Genomic DNA, 17,577 nt, shown 5'->3' on the forward strand with positions numbered 1-17,577 from the left:
CATCTCAGAAAGGTAAGAGCCTTCAGAAATATTTAACAGTACAGAGTCTCCAGCTGTGTTCCTTTGCAGTGAGAACAAGGCTGGGACAAGAACACAAGAGTGCCCCTCTTTTCACCTGTGAAATGTTGGGATGTTTACGAACCCATATTGAATCATTTTGAATATGGTCAACAAACCTACCTTTCCTCTTATTCTAAACTATATTTGACATGTGCATGTCACATTCTGCAAAAATACTGTTTTTTCCTCTTTTCTCCAACATAAATTCATTCTGTGTGTCTTACCTATAATTCATTTTTCTATTGATTGCATCTCTTCTGTATTTAGGGTTGATCCAAAAAGGCACAGCAGGGATGTTTTTCATTACACCTTTCAGCTCCCACAACACAGGGGTTTGTTTTAGCCATCTTTAAGCAGGGCCCCACAGACAGGGGCAAAACTGTTTACATTGGTTATCCTTAGCTGGCAGAGGTTCCTTAGTTTCCCAAGATGGGATAAGGATTGCAATTCTGAGCCCTGCCCCCAACCCTGGGAACATTGTTCTATTTATTAGATAAATTTTTAAACCCTCACCCCTTTGAAAAGGTAGAAAAAATGTGCACCACAAAAGAATCAGTCTAAATAATATTCATTGTTGTGAGTTGCCTTTAGCATAGTTATTATTCAGGGGAGAAATGGTTATAACCCATTCCAATTTCAATATTTGGATGTCCATCACACTCCTGGCGGCAACTAGATGCCCCTGTTAAAATATTTCCCAAGATCCTTGAGGCCTAGAATATTGCTGTTGCCAGGGCTTCTTTTCAGCCAGAAATCATGGGAAATCAGTTCTGGCACTTCTCAGGTGGGCACCATTGCCATTATAAGAGAACAAGGGAGGCATTCATGGTGAATTCCGGCACCTCTTTTTCTAGAAAAATAGCACTGGCTGCTGCAGCATTTAAGGTGCCAGGATAGGAGCAGGCGACAAACATTACCTCATAGAACACAATGGAGCATGCTCATGAAAGCATCTCCAGTACAACAGATCTCCAGAACACCTGATGTGCATTCTAAGGACTTGGGCATTCTGAGGAACTGCATTTCCCATCGTCCATGTGAGAGCCCTTAAGATATTTGAAGCAGTGGCGTAGCGTGGGGGGTGCCAGGGGTGCCGGCCGCACCGGGCGCAACTTGGGCAGGGGCGCACTCGCACTAGCAGCTCTCTGCCCCTACTAAAATCCACTGGTTAGGGAGCCCGCGCTCGCTCGGCTTGGCGAGGAGGTCGCAGAAGGGGGAGAGCAAAGCCTTCTGCCGCTGGCAAAAAAAGGAGAGGAAGCCGGGCGGGCGGGCGGGCTGGCTGGCTCGCGGGGGTCTGGCTGCGCCTGCTGCTGCCGTTGCCGCTGCTGCCGGGCTTTGACAGCTTGGCGAAGCGGAGGGAGAGGTAATTGCGTCTCTCTTTCCACTGGCCGCCTGGGTAGTGAGCCGAGCGGAGCAGGGAGTCTGGCGAGGGGGCGGGAAGAGACTTTCCCCCCTTTTTCCCACCTCGCCTGGTCAAAAAGGAGAGCGGAGTCTCCTCAGGGTGCCCTCAGGCAGGGCAGGGCAAGGCAAGCAGAGCGAGGAGGAGAGAGAGGGGAAGGGGGGGGAGCAGCCAGGAAACGACGCGGTGTGGAGGGGGAATCAATTAAGGAGAGAAGCCTCGCTGCTGCTGCTGCTTGGGAGAGTAAATTACTGTACTTGCCTTGCCCCGGGTTAGGGGGCGCAAATTATTTGCCTTGCCCCGGGTTGGGGGGCGCAAATTACTTGCCTTGCCCCGGGTGCTGATAACCCACGCTACGCCGCTGATTTGAAGACAACTATCATATCTCTTCTTAGTCTCCTCTTTTTCAGGTTAAACCACACCCAGCTCCCTCAACCGTTCCTCATCTGACTTGGCTCCAGGTGTGGTCTGAGCAAGGCACAATAGAGCGGTAGTGTTGCTTCCCTATACTTCTGTTGGTGTAGCCTAGAATAGCATTAGCATTTTTGCTGCTGCATCACACTGTTGAGTTGGGTTAAGCTTGTGGTCTAAGACCCCCTAGATCCTCTTCGCATGCAGTACTGCCAGTCCAGGTCTCATATTTGTGCTGCAGACTACGCCTGCCTAAGATAAAGCACACAAAGTGTGCTAAGTACTATTATTAATGGCAGTGCTTTTCTCCACCCTTCCAGGGCAGCTAGATTACATCCCCCACTGCAGCGGCCATGGCAATTTCAGCCTGGAATCCTGTGGTTGTGTCTGCAATGAAGGCTGGGCTGGGAAGAACTGCTCCGAGCCCCTCTGCCCCATGGGCTGCTCAAGCCGGGGCGTGTGCGTTGATGGGCAGTGCATCTGCGACAGTGACTATAGCGGAGAGGATTGCTCAGAGGCCCGCTGCCCCACCGACTGCAGCTCCCGGGGGCTCTGTGTGGATGGAGAATGCATCTGCGAAGAGGGCTTTGCTGGGGAAGACTGCAGTGAGCTCAGGTGCCCTGAGGACTGCTCAGGAAAGGGGAGATGTGCCAACGGGACTTGCATCTGCCAGGAGGGCTACGTGGGGGAAGACTGCGGGCAGCTGAGATGCCTCAACGCCTGCAGCGGGCGCGGATTCTGCCAGGAGGGCCTGTGCTCTTGCGAGGAAGGCTACCAGGGGAGAGACTGCTCAGCAGGTAGGATGGCATGTCAGCCAGGCAGGCTGTGTGATGCCCTCTGTGCGAGGCACAGCCCATGTTTCCTAGTAATTGTTCCTGCTCAATCAGTGCACATATTTCTCTTTTTTATAGGTTTTGCAGATTCCTTCTTTTCTTTTCTTTTGTTTTTTAAAATGTTGCTGCTATGCAGCTGTAGGCATGCTAGCGTCCTGGCTTCCCTTCCATCACCCATCCGATGCATTATCATATATTTACATAATAATGTCGAAGCTATTGTAACTATTTCACAGGTACAACCAGATCCATTGTGAAAAGCTGACATTCTATTAAATCGCCTTGACTTTGTTTAAAAAGGGAGATGTCACCGTAGTGAGTTTCCCCACATGCTATGATGAGAAAGGGATGGCTGCTATGAGAGAGCAGGGAAGGCTGTTGAGCACAGTTGGTATGGCAGAAAGGGAAGAGGCTTCTTGTGGCAGAGGGGCTTCAGCAGCGATCTTTGGGGTATGAAGTCAGGTGTTGCCACGAGAACTCAAGACTGAAATCTTGAGACAACAGCAGTGAAGGCTCATCTATTGGGCTTTATAGGGCACTGTCCTACCATGCTCAGTCTGCCCTGAACCAGCCCCCACATGCCCACCTCCTTGCAGTAAGGGAGGCACTGCCAGGCACCTCCTCTTCTTCCTCGGTCTCAGTGTTGCCTTTCTAGAATTCAGCAGGCAGCAGAATGGGGACAAAACCAGAAATAGTAGTCTCCACCTATGTTTGGTTTATTGACTCTGGCTCCACCTCCTGTTGGCTGGCCGACCTTCCACCCAATGTACACCAGCCTCCACTGGACAACACTGGTGTATGGGGCTGTTCAAATAATTTGCTCAGGAGCCCTGACCTCAGAAACAGATACTGGAAGGGAAGTCGTCAAAAGCTCCATGACTGGTATCAGCTGGGATGCCATTTTCCTATTTTGCCAAAGGCAACTCCAGGGAGGATCAAGAAGTAAGATTCCAAACTGTGATCTATTTAACTGTTGGCATCTGAAAGACCCATTTGCACACCTTAGAATGCTATCTTGAGAATTCTACAGAAGACAGTTTACTGAGTTGCACCCTGACCTACCTTGACCAAGACCACATCCTGTGCCTGCTTGGGAATTCTTGCCATTCTTTAGTCAAGTAACAATGTGCCCTTGTCTTTACTGTTTTAAAAGTATGTATCTAGAGGAGCATCAGGGCTGCTATCGAAAGCATTTTTCCACTTGTGTCCACTCAAGGAGGCTATTTGAGCAACAAGATAAAAGCACCGCTCGGCATTTCTCACTTAAAACAACAAGCTTGAATCTGATGAGGGGTGCTCAGCAGCACAGTGCTGTCTCCTAACCCAAAGCGGTTTGATGTCTCTGCTAAATAAATTCTCCACCCCTGAGGGAATGCAGAAAAATGAAGGCGGTGGCCAGAATCAAACACCCTTTCAATCTCCAACAGCTCATTTTCCAGGACTCTTCTAACTACTATTGCCCACCCTTTTTGCAAACTCTTTGGGCTGATAAATTCCATCACATGGAGTAGAACAAAGGCTGCTTCTCTTCCCTCCCCACTAGATGTACTGTACACATCTGGACGGAGGTGGCATGTCCAAAGTCAGATAGAGACATAGGCTGGCACCAGACCCGCCTTGCCTCCTGCCCATAAACAGCATGATCAGGGAGAGCAAGCAAGCACCAGGTGGCGCACTAGATTGGCCCAAAGGTATGGTCCACACTGGTCCAGCATTAAAACTTAATTCCCGATGGAGCTTTTCAAAGAAATGAAACAAGAATGTGAGATCAAGAACAGGATCACAGCAGAGGCTCATCTTGTCCAGCAGCATGTTCTCATGGTGGTCAAACTATTAGCATTGTGTGAGGTCACACCCTCAAGAAGTAAATCCCGTTTGTTCAATGGAGCATCGTGCCAGGTTAATGTCATGAGATTGCACACTCTGTCCTTTCTGAGTCCACGTTGAAGTCCACAGTTCTTGTGGATCATTTGTGGTGAACGAGTAACACTGAGCTGATCCCTCCTCCACAAAGGGTAAAAAGAATATAGGAAGTAATGCCATCAGCAAACACAGTGGCATGGCCAAGGGTTTAGCAGCTAATGTGAAAGGAGTAATTTGCTCTTGCTAATTAAAAAAGCCGTGGTGTTCCAATGTTGACACTGACATTTTGATATTTGCTCTCCTGCACACGTGAGGTAGAATCAAGAAAGGCGCTTTCTCCTGCCTTATTATTTACAGCAGGCTGCACATGCAGAATCTTTAAATCCCAAATGCCCTCTGCTTATTAGAGCTAATCCTTGTTGTGCCCAAGGTTTTCTGGTGGAAGAGAGAGCGCACGTATTTTTGCATTGCCCCCTTAAATCCATTATTTTCATTCAAAGCTTCAGAAAGGCCACATCATAGTTTGACCTTTTTCCTGCGCTTTTCGCTAGTACATGAGCCTTCTCTACTCCCCTCTGCCCCCTTTTAGCAACGCTGCCTTCAACTTCTCTTTGAGATGTCCTGTTTAAGATTGCAAACCTTTCTGGGCAGCCGTGGGGGTTGCATATACACCACACGTTCAAAGCACACGCCTCCCCCTGCCCCCAAAGTGTAGTCTGTAAAAGAAAGTTCTCAAAAAAAGAAAAAAAGAAAAAGAAAGTTCTACAGTTCTCAGGCTTCTCTGGGAGGCATTGTGTGCTTGAAATGTACTTTGAATGCATGGTGCATACGTGGCCTGTGTCATTTCTGGATTTTGTAACCAAACAAAACCCTGTGTTGCAAAGAGAATGTCAGCAACGTCTGGGCAACACGATGACCATATACATACGCAATAGACAATCTTCATAGAATTCCTTCAAACCATAACAAGTACAAAATGAAATCTTTAGACTCAAAGTCTCTGAAAATCTTAAAATAAAGCGAGGTACCAGGCTTTGTAAGATGAAAGACAAGCTATGAAGCTCTGTGTATTCAGCAAATATGATGTCTAAAACTGAACAGTGATTCCAGATATTGACTACTGTTTCGTAGAATTCTTCATCAGCGTGGTGGGAGAATATAGAATTGCTTCATAAACTGGAAATAAAATTTTACAGATGATGACCTGCATGCACATATCACTTTCCAAAAATTATAAACTGTAATACAAACAGTAATGAAAAAGAGTACATACCCCATCTTATTTCGAATGAATGTATGTAAATGAAAATATCAAATCCTGTGGAACAGTGCTCATGTAATAATGTAGTCACTGCTACTAACAATATTTTTTGAAAACCATATAAAGCCAACTCCAGGTGGTACTAATAACAAGGAGGTTGAGTTAAAGGGTACAGTGCAAAGTAACAACACAAATACCAGGAGATTTCTGGATTTTGCACACCTTCTGCCACACCAGAAAAAGCCGTCTAATCTAGTTCCAAAACACTGACATTTAATGCACAGACATTGCTTTCTGACTCTCCCTCAGTTTAGACTCTGGCATGCTTAAGGACTGGCCTCTTGTCATGATGGTGCTGTTCCCTGTTTGTAAAGTGGGGAAGGCACCAACTCTGTGTATGGAAGAACATTGCAGTCTTCTAAACCTTCACGCAGGTTTCATCCACACTTCCACTTCTCCTGCCGCTTTCCCCTGGGGAAACCCACTCTGTACCGTTGAATCAGAGCAAACGCCAGTGGGGGTTTCTGTGGGCTGATGTTTGCACCGATTCAGCAGGGAAGAGTGGGTTTTCAGGGGAAAGTAGCAGGGCAAACGGAAAACCACTCGGACCCCTCCATTCTAGGCACAGGACGAGAGGACGCATCCCTAGTTAGGTATTACAGAGCTATAATTACCTGTTGGATTGATGCTAAAAATCACAATCTGGTTAAAACAGGACAGTTGGAAGCTATATTTATGTTGATCAGCTATTTAGGATAATGTTTTGGATTTATATCTATTTTTGCAATCCTAACCATGTCTACTCCTAAGCAAATCCTATTTAGTCCAATGGGCTCCATAGAGTTAGGATTGCAGCCTTTGTCTCCTCACTATCAAACAGCTGATTTACATAAATGCACCTTAAGTGTTGAAACTATGAACATGCAACCCTCACTCCTGCTTCAGGATGAGGGATTGTGCGCAGGGCACCGGCTGGTGCACCCAGTCCATGATTCAGTTCAGTTACTGGGGGGAGGGTTGATTAACTGAAAAGAACCACCTCAGTTGAACTGAAGAACAAGAAGAGGAGAGGCTGTGCAATACTCTCCCTCCTAGCTGCTTAGCCCACCAAATTCCTTCCCAGATCTTTTCCCTATGAGGAGAAAGGCAGCTGGGGGGTCATTTTCAGAGAAGAAACAGCAGGAAGAGGAAGGGTAAAGCAACTCCTGCCACCTCAGTTATTTGCTTCAAACTGGTAGTCTCCCATACCTGTTCTTTTTTTTTTTGGGAGGGGGGGGGTACATGGTGTTATGTAGTGAAGTTTCACCCTGGGCCAGCAGGGGGATACTGTAGATAGTTTTCACTCAGGTCCACGTCAGTTATTTTAGGCGGGAAACCCTGGGTTGTTGTTGCTACAATGTTGACAGCCGGCTGCCTATAAAAGCAGGCCGGCTGAGCTGTTTGCTGTTCAGTTCTGTCCAGCTTGCAAGTAAAGAGCTGCTCTGGAGAAATCGCTGTGTCGTCTGCTATGTTCGCCCACAACTTAACATATTTGCTGGAGAGGAAGGTGTGGTTGTAGCTGCTGGTTGAGGAGATATCAGTTTGTTACATCATGATGCATGAAATGGTCCATGCAACCCGAACTTATACTTTACTTGGAAATCATTTGCATTGAATTCCATAGGCACTTTGTAAATGTGTTTCAGATAACTGCCTTAGTTCACAGGCTGAGTGGGGAGCACATTTCAAGGACACATAGATCCTTGCAGAGATTTGTGGGTCACCTTACCTCTTACGGTCAATATATTGGCTCTTCCTCCAGTTGCTCCACCTGAGAACCTGCGAGTGGCTGCGGTTGGCGACAGGTCCATCGACCTGGAATGGGATGGGCCAATGGCCGTGACTGAATATGTGATCTCCTACCAGCCAGCAATACCTGGGGGTCTGCAGCTCCAGCAGCGGGTGCCTGGGGACTGGAGCAGTGTCACCATCAAGGAGCTGGAGCCAGGCTTGACATACAACGTCACCATCTATGCCGTCATCAGTGATGTGCTCAGCGCCCCGGCTGGGGTCAAGGTGGCCACCCGTAAGTATTGCATGGTTTTTTGGCACCGAACATGCCATTTAAAATGGAGAAGGAACTGCCTAAATGTTGCCGCCTCTTCATGGAGGGAGATGTTCTCCTGATTGATTTAGAAGAGAGAAGAGCAATTCTAAGAGCATTCTTGAGTGAGGAAGGGGAACCTGTGGCTCTCCAGATGTTCTTGGACTCACAACTCCTATCTGCCCCAGCTAGTATGGTCAGGGGTCATAGGAACTGTAGTCCAGCAACATGTGCAGAGTCACTCTATGCAGTTTTGCTCAGTGGGCTTCAAAGATAAATAATAGGTTCTTGTGGTTCAGATAGTATGATTTTGGAAGACTCCACTCAGGATCAACCTATCTAGGAACGTAAAAAGAAAAAGGAAAGGAAAACAAAACTTACAATCAGCAAAAAATTCCTCTTAGAGTTTTACTTTTTTGCATGGGGTGTTCCCCCTTCGTTCTCTTCACCCCACGGATCTGGGTTCAGAAGTAAAGTCTGTGTACGGTGGACAAGTTTTGTGAAATCACTCAAGTATACACAGCCTAGCAGAGATTCCAGGAAGGTAGTGAGCTGCATTGTTCCAACAAAGAAGAGCTTATTGCTAGACAGTTGACATCCTCAGAAAGAGGAGCTGAGAGGTACAAGCTGTAGGTTCAAGCATGCATATTTATACCATACAGCACCAGTCAAAGTTTGTACCTCTCAAGTTTTTGTGTGCTCATCCTGATGCTGCATTCATCCTTAAATGTCATCTCTAAGAGCAGACACTCATTTTAGTAGGATTGGCAAAATAATTTTAATCTTCATTACATTACAGTTTGTTTAGGCTGTTAGGTGTACTGAGAAAGGAATTTTAAAAGTTGATTAGATCAGAGCCTGATGAGAGCTGGAAGAAACCCCATGGTCCTGTTAGGGGCTCTCAATATTCTTCCATTTCATATTCCTCAGGCCTACCTGGAATGCTAGGAATTCATAGAATCATAGAATCATAGAGTTGGAAGAGACCACAAGGGCCATCGAGTCCAACCCCCTGCCAAGCAGGAAACACCATCAGAGCACTCCTGACATATGGTTGTCAAGCCTCTGCTTAAAGACCTCCAAAGAAGGAGACTCCACCACACTGCTTGGCAGCAAATTCCACTGTCGAACAGCTCTTACTGTCAGGAAGTTCTTCCTAATGTTTAGGGGGAATCTTCTTTCTTGTAGTTTGGAACCATTGCTCCGTGTCCGCTTCTCTGGAGCAGCAGAAAACAACCTTTCTCCCTCCTCTATGTGACATCCTTTTATATATTTGAGCATGGCTATCATATCACCCCTTAACCTCCTCTTCTCCAGGCTAAACATGCCCAGCTCCCTTAGCCGTTCCTCATAAGGCATCGTTTCCAGGCCTTTGACCATTTTGGTTGCCCTCCTCTGGACCCGTTCCAGTTTGTCAGTGTCCTTCTTGAACTGTGGTGCCCAGAACTGGACACAGTACTCCAGGTGAGGTCTGACCAGAGCAGAATACAGTGGCACTATTACTTCCCTTGATCTAGATGCTATACTCCTATTGATGCAGCCCAGAATTGCATTGGCTTTTTTAGCTGCCACGTCACACTGTTGGCTCATGTCAAGTTTGTGGTCAACCAAGACTCCTAGATCCTTTTCAGACCTAGACCTTCTGCCTGCAATTCACATGCTCTACCACTGAACCACACTTCCATCGTAGCTGATTTTACCACTCATCATGGTTTTGATCATGGAAAGTAGAGATTTGGGTTACATGTTGACAATTAAAACTGGGTTACGGTGCAGCTAATACAATCTCTCCCCCCCACTTTTTCTTCACCGCTATGTTCCAGAGCTCTCCACTCCACAAGGGCTGCAGTTCAAAACAATCACAGAGACCACCGTCGAGATGCAGTGGGAACCTTTCTCCTTCTTGTTTGATGGCTGGGAGATCAGCTTTATCCCCAAGGTAAATGTGACATTTAGAGTGGTCCTTCTTCCAAGAGCATATTCTCACCATCCAACTGGAGCCCAGGAGAGTCAGACTATCGTGTTTCAGCTGGGTTACTTGATTATCAGAGAGGTTTTTTTGTGGGGAGGGAGCAAAAGGGCACAGGAGGGAGGCTGAATTGGTTGATGTCAGTGTCCCTTCAGATCCACCAGAGGACAGCAAGCAGCAGGAGGACACAGCAGTGTTAAAAGCTGGCTGCCATCTGTTTGTGGCACAATGTGGTCCAGATGCCATTGGCTTCATATATGGTGGAGCTTTGGTGGGTTCCTGGTTCTCCTTTCCTGCCAGGGGCAAATTACATTGGTCATCTCCATCTCTAAGGGTCTAATACTGTGAGGGCCAATGTGGAGGCTGCATTACTAGCACAAATAGTGAGTGCCTGAATTACTCTGCTTCCCCACTCATAATACATTTCTAAAGGAAGGGTATGTAGATCTCAATAGTTAGGACTGTTTGATGCCATTACATTTCTTCCATGATAGTTGAATAGGGGGAGTGATCAGTTTTTAAGGCAAACATGTTACATCCCAGGAGAGGGGAATCTTTTTGGCCCGATAGGCCAGATCTAATCTCCCCCACCCCCACAGGCCACCTTTTGTCAAGTGAGTGGGTCCCCCACCTGTCAATCATCTGGTGTCCTAATGATGCCAAGTGCTTGGCATGTGGATTGTCCTGCACACCTGTCTAAGTTGGCCCATGGGGATGCGGGATGGGGTTATTGTTCAACCACATCAGCTGATATACCTGGGGAATTCAGTCCTGCTTTCTGCAGAGTTTGGGCACCCCAGGAAGTTCCTAGCAGGAACTCACCAGGGTACCTGAGCCTGTGTGTTCACCTGCTGGAATTTCACTGCAAGTAGGAGAGTGCAATGCTGGGTTGCTGCAGGAAAGAGCATTCCTGTTCCTCCATCCACAAGGCAGGACCCTACACATGAGTAACACATGAACAGGACCCTAAAGGGTGTGTTTATTGAAAAGGATCCTTAGAAATGCATAATTTCTGTGCCTGTATAATGCATTGTGGCAAGCCTTGTTTTGTTTGTTAAAGGTAAAGGTAAAGGTACCCCTGCCCGTACGGGCCAGTCGTGTCCGACTCTAGGGTTGTGCACTCATCTCACTTAAGAGGCCGGGAGCCAGCGCTGTCCGCAGACACTTCCAGGTCACGTGGCCAGCGTGACAAAGCTGCTCTGGCGAGCCAGCACCAGCGCAGCACACAGAAACGCCGTTTACCTTCCCGCTATAAAGCGGTACCTATTTATCTACTTGCACTTAGGGGTGCTTTCAAACTGCTAGGTGGGCAGGAGCTGGGACCGAAAAACAGGAGCTCACCCCGCTACGGGGATTTGAACCGCCGACCATGCGATCGGCAAGTCCTAGGCACTGAGGTTTTACCCACAGCGCCACCCGCGTCCCACGTTTTGTTTGTTACAAGGTGTCAAAGTCCCAGTGTATATACTCTCCATACTGCTTGCTATTTGCAAAAACATTGAAGAATCAGAGATGCCTTGACATGAGTATGGCATGATAGGTAATTTGGCCCTGAAAATTAAGATTTCCTATTTAACAAAGCGGGTATCTAAAGAAAAAATTAATCGAAGGTTGGGATATGCTGGGGTTTATTGGACTTCAGAACACATGTGTAAACAAAGCAATCTTCCCATATGAAGGGAATCATATTAAAATTTGATTCGCTAATACCACCATTTCTTCCAAACTTCAAGCCAGCTTGTTTAATCTCCCCAGGACAATGAAGGGGGCGTGATTGCACAGCTCCCTAGCAGCGTGACAACGTTTAATCAGACGGGCCTGAAACCAGGTGAGGAGTACACAGTCAATGTGGTTGCCCTCAAGGAACAAGCCCGGAGTCCGCCAGCCTCGGCCAGTGTCTCAACCCGTGAGTAACCCACCCTGCAGTTCTGTGCCAGTTTGAGGGTTAACAGCAATTTTTCTTCCGGGTAGGATTGAAGATTGTACTGAAGCTTATATGCAATTACACCTAAATGGAACCCACATATTCGGAGGCAGACTCCCTCTGAATTCCTGGTACACACAACAGGAGAGTTTCTGCCTTCATGTTGTTCTGCTGGTGGCATTCCCAGAAGCTTCTCTGCCTGACCATGGCTGAAAAGAGGAAGCTGGACTAGAGCTAAACTTTTGGTCTGATCTCACAGGGCTCATTTTGTGGGCAACAGATGAATGGGTAGTTAGTATTCTAGCTCCTGTTTGTTTCTAGCTTTGAAGCTGCAGCAAAGAGGATCTCATTCAGCAGGCTCCTGGTAATTGCGTCAAATGGCTCCATTCACCAAAAAACATCTTTAAGGGGGGGAGAAAGAATGCATGAACAGCTCTTGCAAAGTTCTCAGAGAGAAGGATGTGCCAGGATGGTTGATAATTATAAAGCAATTAATGGACCTTGGAGTGAGGAGTAGGAAATGTGTGCCAAGTATCACGTTTGTACAAGCAGCCCTTTCGCTCAGACAAAAGAGAGTCTGCTGAACAACAATCAGCGGTTCTGATGCAGATCGTAGTCACCCTGTCATTATGTCAGCAGGAATATACAGACATTCCTTCTCTCTCTTTCTTTTTTCCTTTACAGATGTTGTCTGCTTTAGAATGGCTTGCAGGATGTGGTTTACAAGTGCCACCTACAGGCCATCTGAAGCAACTGCCCCTTTTAAAGCGTTCTTTTGGTGTTTGTTCATCTATGGGTGCATGTTGCAAATGTTCCGAACGACGCTTCGTTTCGTAATTAAAACTTGGAGGCACACTTCATGTTTAAACATGAAAATGCCTCCTGTTGGGTTTTGTGAAAATTGCCCACCGTCAGACCTCAGCCACCCCCTGACCTTCTGCATGAGTCACTTTTCTTGCCCTGCTTCCTGCCTGGAAGGAGTCAAGAATTCATTCAGAGAAGCTGCGGGCACTATCCTCTTCTTAGGGTGGGAAACGCTTTGCCAAGAGTTATTGAATTATCAATGGATGCCCAAAAAGCAGCAAAATTACCTCCCCCTATTGGAGACTGATTGATTTGAAGGAGACACAGTCAGAGCAGCAAGTCATGCAGAGAATACCGTATTTTTCGCCCTATAGGACGCACTTTTTCCCCTCCAAAAATGAAGGGGAAATCTGGGTGCGTCCTATGGTGCGAATGCAGGCTTTCGCTGAAGCTTGGAGAGCGAGAGGGGTCGGTGCGCAGGGCACCCTACGCTGCGGATAGCAGCCTGCCGCCCGGCGCGAAGGGTGCCCTGAAGCAGAGCGCCCCGCCCGCTGGACAGACATCGGCCAGGCCCACAAGCTCGGGGGACAGCAAGGAGGCGCAGCACCGTCATCCCGCTGTTCCTCGACCTGGTTTGGTTTCCCCGACCTGGTTTGGGGGGGGAAATAAAGGGGAAAAAATTTCCTTTATTTCCCCCCCAAAAAACTAGGTGCATCCTATGGGACGGAGCGTCCTATGGGATGAAAAATACGGTATATCCACTTGAATTCTATGTGAATTATCCCCTTCTTCCTCTCCTCAAATGTCCCATTCTGGCTTTCCTCCCTATTCTTCACCTTTGGCCACCTTTCGTCATCTGTTTTTTCCTAGAAATCTGACTTCTATACATGTCAGCTATGATACATTTTAGGATCCTCACATTTACCTAAAAGTTCATAGCAATGGGGTGATTGCTGTTTTCTTCCAGTCAAGGGTCTGTTTGACTGGGCTTCCACATTCCCACAATTTAAGAACAAACATAAATAATTATCCAACAGGCATGCAAACTTATTTGACTTTGCTCTCTTGCTCAGGTCATTTGGATGTGGCTACGGCTCTGCTCTTTCTGCTGCTCTGCTCCTCCTGCAAAATCAAATCAAATCAAATCAAATATCTTTAATACGGTCAATGACCAGAAAGCAATTTATAAAAATGACATTATAAGTAGTATTGTGCTACAAATAGCAGTGGAGATATGGCCGATTCACAGAATTGGTGCTTATATTTATAACCAGGTTTCGGCTTTTAAGGTTTTAAAAATTCAGTTCAAATGTCACTACTGTTTATTATCGTTCCTTCGGTGTTTACAATTTGGACTCCGTTGCTGACATCATTGCTCGTCTTATTCTTGTTGCAATGTAACAGTACTTTGCCACAGGCCTGGTGGTTTCGGGTTCTTTGTCGGCTAAGAGGTGTCTGATATAGGTGTCGCCTGTACTATGAGGTATTTTCCTCAGAATCGGCTCGATCAGCTCTCTTCTTGAGTCTCGATAAAATGGGCAGTATAAGATGACATGCCCGATGGTTTCGATTTCGTTGCTGTTACAGGGGCATAATCTTTGTCTGCTCCTCCTGCTTTTGTTTGGGTTACATGGCATAGGTGAATCTGTAGATGTGGGAAAGATGGTTTTGCCTCAGGCCAAACGCGACACCTTTGCCCTGAAAATGTGCACGCTTTTAAAAATGCAAATGGCAGGTAGAATCACTTGTCATGCTCAAATTTCCTTGCCTTCCTTGCCTTGCAGATCATATTATTTGAATAAATTTCTTAATGAACTGACCATGTGGAAATTACAAAGTGGGAAATTAAAAACTTCACTACAAGGGTAGTAGGTTGGCCTCTGCTATGACGGGCTATCATGAAAATAAAATATACTGGGGTTCAAATATGCATACATATTACCTTTTGATCCCACTGACTTACATAGGTGAATAAACAGTTTCAGATCAAACATCACAAAGAGAACTTTCAATAATCTAACGTCAGACACAATGTTTTTCAGTGGAGGCTGTTCAAACACTTGGTTGAGATTTACCAAGCACTGAACAATCATCAAGAGAGGTGAAATATTGCATGTGACTGAGTGAACTAAACCAAATGTTGGCACATCTGTCCCCTTCTACTTCCTCTTCCTCCTTTTTATTAGGAATATCAATTTACAGCGCAAACCTCCTATAACTTGCTGATTCCGTAGTCAGTCCCATTGAGTTGAACATATGTGATAAAACAAATAAATAACTTGCCACCACCAAACCATGTTTTACGAGGCCAATGTGCCTCTTGCAGAACACGGTTTAGGCTTTCACCAGCACAAAGGGAGAAAACTGAAGCCTGTGGAATAGAAACTGGAATAATAGTCCTCAAATCCACAGGCAAGAAATAAGTCTGAGATTAGATGCACAGCGAGAACAGCAGGGTAATGATGGTTTGGTACACAAGTGATTAACAAGCATTTGCCTCCTGTTTTAGCTCCAGCTTAGTTTTGTCTTACACAAGTGCAAACCAGCAAATGCTTGGTGCGGCTTCAGTTTCCAACCCAAGTACCATAGTCCTGCTGATACGGACAATTAACCCTGTCTCCCCTCATGCCCAATTTGAGCTGATTTACTTTCCATTCATTGTTGGATGTGGGTGAGGAGGTGGAATTAATTGCACACATTCTTGCACATGGTACAGATGGAAATGGCGGCTGGGTGCAGAAACTCCAGTTCAGGAATAAATGATTCCTAGGAGATCCTCAAGTGATGCACATGCCATCATAAGCAACAGAGTAACTAGGTAGCACCTGCAACTCTGACGCATATCTCCACGCATATATTTTTTGTTCTTGTCCTTCCTAAAAGCAGTGCTACCTGCTTACAGTTTCCACCCATATCCAAGAGGATGGCGGGAGATGCAGAAATCGCACACGTCCTTAGTATAGATTCTTAGGGCAAAAATCCATTAAAGTCTTTCTTCTCTGTCTATTCCTCTTGTATAATGTGTCTCTTTCTTCCAATTTTTTAAATACACCAACTGTGTCTAGTAATTGATGGACCAACTCAGATATTGGTGAGAGATGTCTCAGACACAGTGGCATTTGTTGAATGGACTCCACCCCGGGCTAAAGTTGACTACATTCTGCTGAAGTATGGCCTCGAGAATGGAGAAGGGGGAAAGACCACCTTCCGATTACAACCCCCCCTCAGCCAGTACTCCATGCAGGCCCTGCGCCCTGGCTCACGGTACGAAGTCTCCATCGCTGCCGTCCGTGGGACCAATGAGAGCGACGCTGCAGTCACCCTCTTTGTCACAGGTATGCCCAAGAGAAACAAGTGTTAGCAGATTGCTACTCACCTGCAGCTAAAGATGCATTCGTATGTTATGTTCTCCACAACTTGAAGATGCCCAACCTATAGAAGAGTCTGTAGTTCAGTAGCAGAGGATCTGCTTTGCATCCAGAAGCTTGTGGTTTCAGCCTCCAGCATCTGCACTTGACGGGGCTCTGATATTAGCCAGAGGGGGGGAACACATCTGTCTGAAATCCTAGAGAGCTTCTGCCAATGGGGCTAAATGGACCTGTGGTACAAAGGAGATTCATACGTCCTGGCAGTGGCAGGCATGAGGCGTTGCATTACCATACGCATGCTTTCATTCTGCCTCACCCTGTTTTCAAAGAATTACTCCAACAACAGCATCACTAAGGAAATCTGTTTGTAATGTAAAAGGTCATCCATGCTGGGGAGACGCTGTTCTGCAGGCAGCACTGGGCTAATGGAGTTTTCCATCCTCCTGCTTTAGGCAGCTTTAGATTGGGGGTGGAAAGGTGATACCGGCACTTGCAGAATGTAATGTGCATCTGCTGTCACTATGCAGGAGTACTTAGGAAAAATTAAATAACTCAAAGCCTATAGAGAGTGAACTGCTTTAAATGGCAGTTCTGTAAAAGAGGAGGAGGAAAGTAGATTTTGGAACTCTTTTATGGCTTAGATATTGCCCGTCATAAAGATGCTGTTATCCGTATGAAGAGGCCTCGCTGCACTTCAGAGTAAGAGGGATGTGAACTTAATTGATTCACTGAGTCTTTCATTCTCCGATTTTTGTGTCATAATCAAAAAGGCGAGTGAGGCAGCAAAACCGTGGTGTTATAAGTCTGTCACTCCTGTTTCAACACTACACAGGGTGTTCACAGTTTGCCTTCAGTACCACCAGTTTGGCACCACACTTGTGGGAATGTCAGGGAAGGAGACCTCAAAGATGCACAAAAGGCAGTGTAATAACTGAATCAGAAAAAAGCATTAACTTGGAAGGCATTGGACACAAACTCTGTGTTAGTCCCATTACTTTGAATGGGAAATAAGTGCACCTTACAGTACAATCGTATGCTTGTCTATTTGGAAGTTCAGTCAAGTAAGTGAATATAAGAAATAATGTGTACAAAAATGCAGCTGTGCAGTTAAAATGTGCATGAAATGCATACATTAGTGAACATAAGATACAAAAACCTATTATATCAGGGGAAATTGCTTTGCAAAAATGTGTATATTAGGAGAAAGTCACATTAATATGCTGGTGAGTTTTTGAAGGTCTTTTTAAAGGAAAAGAAATCGCAAACTGGTGTTGACATGAGGAAAACTGAATTTAAGACTGCTAAAATTAGTAGCTGGGAGAGCCCAAGATCTCCCATTTCGCTTGCACATTTTGAATACCTCCTAGGATCTCTGGCAGAGCATCCTTCCATACATGAGCTTTGGTGCTGACTGAAAAAGGAAGGGACCAAATGGATGACCAGATGCCAAGGAAAAGCAGACTACCTGCACCTTTCCTTATTGTATACACGGCAAGTTACACCTGCTGAAATCCATACCTGTACACAACTAGGAAATGTGCAATAGCCCTCTCCTCACTGGCACCTGGCCACGGAATGAAAAGATGCACAGAAGATAAAAGT

General features: G+C 46.2%; 1 protein-coding gene across 3 annotated transcripts in view; it reads left to right on the forward strand.

Moving 5' to 3' along the window:
* The window catches only part of TNR (tenascin R), a 381,470-nt gene that overhangs the window by 320,716 nt on the left and 43,177 nt on the right, over positions 1-17,577 (forward strand). For all 3 annotated transcript variants that reach the window (XM_081865105.1, XM_081865107.1, XM_081865106.1), the window contains 5 exons: positions 2,191-2,667; positions 7,629-7,892; positions 9,734-9,849; positions 11,635-11,785; positions 15,673-15,942. In XM_081865105.1, the coding sequence (XP_081721231.1) occupies positions 2,191-2,667; positions 7,629-7,892; positions 9,734-9,849; positions 11,635-11,785; positions 15,673-15,942 (1,278 nt within the window). The remainder of the gene's footprint in view (positions 1-2,190; positions 2,668-7,628; positions 7,893-9,733; positions 9,850-11,634; positions 11,786-15,672; positions 15,943-17,577) is intronic.

This window comes from Podarcis erhardii, assembly GCF_964252035.2.
Source record: "Podarcis erhardii genome assembly, chromosome: 6".
Lineage (NCBI taxonomy): Eukaryota > Metazoa > Chordata > Lepidosauria > Squamata > Lacertidae > Podarcis > Podarcis erhardii.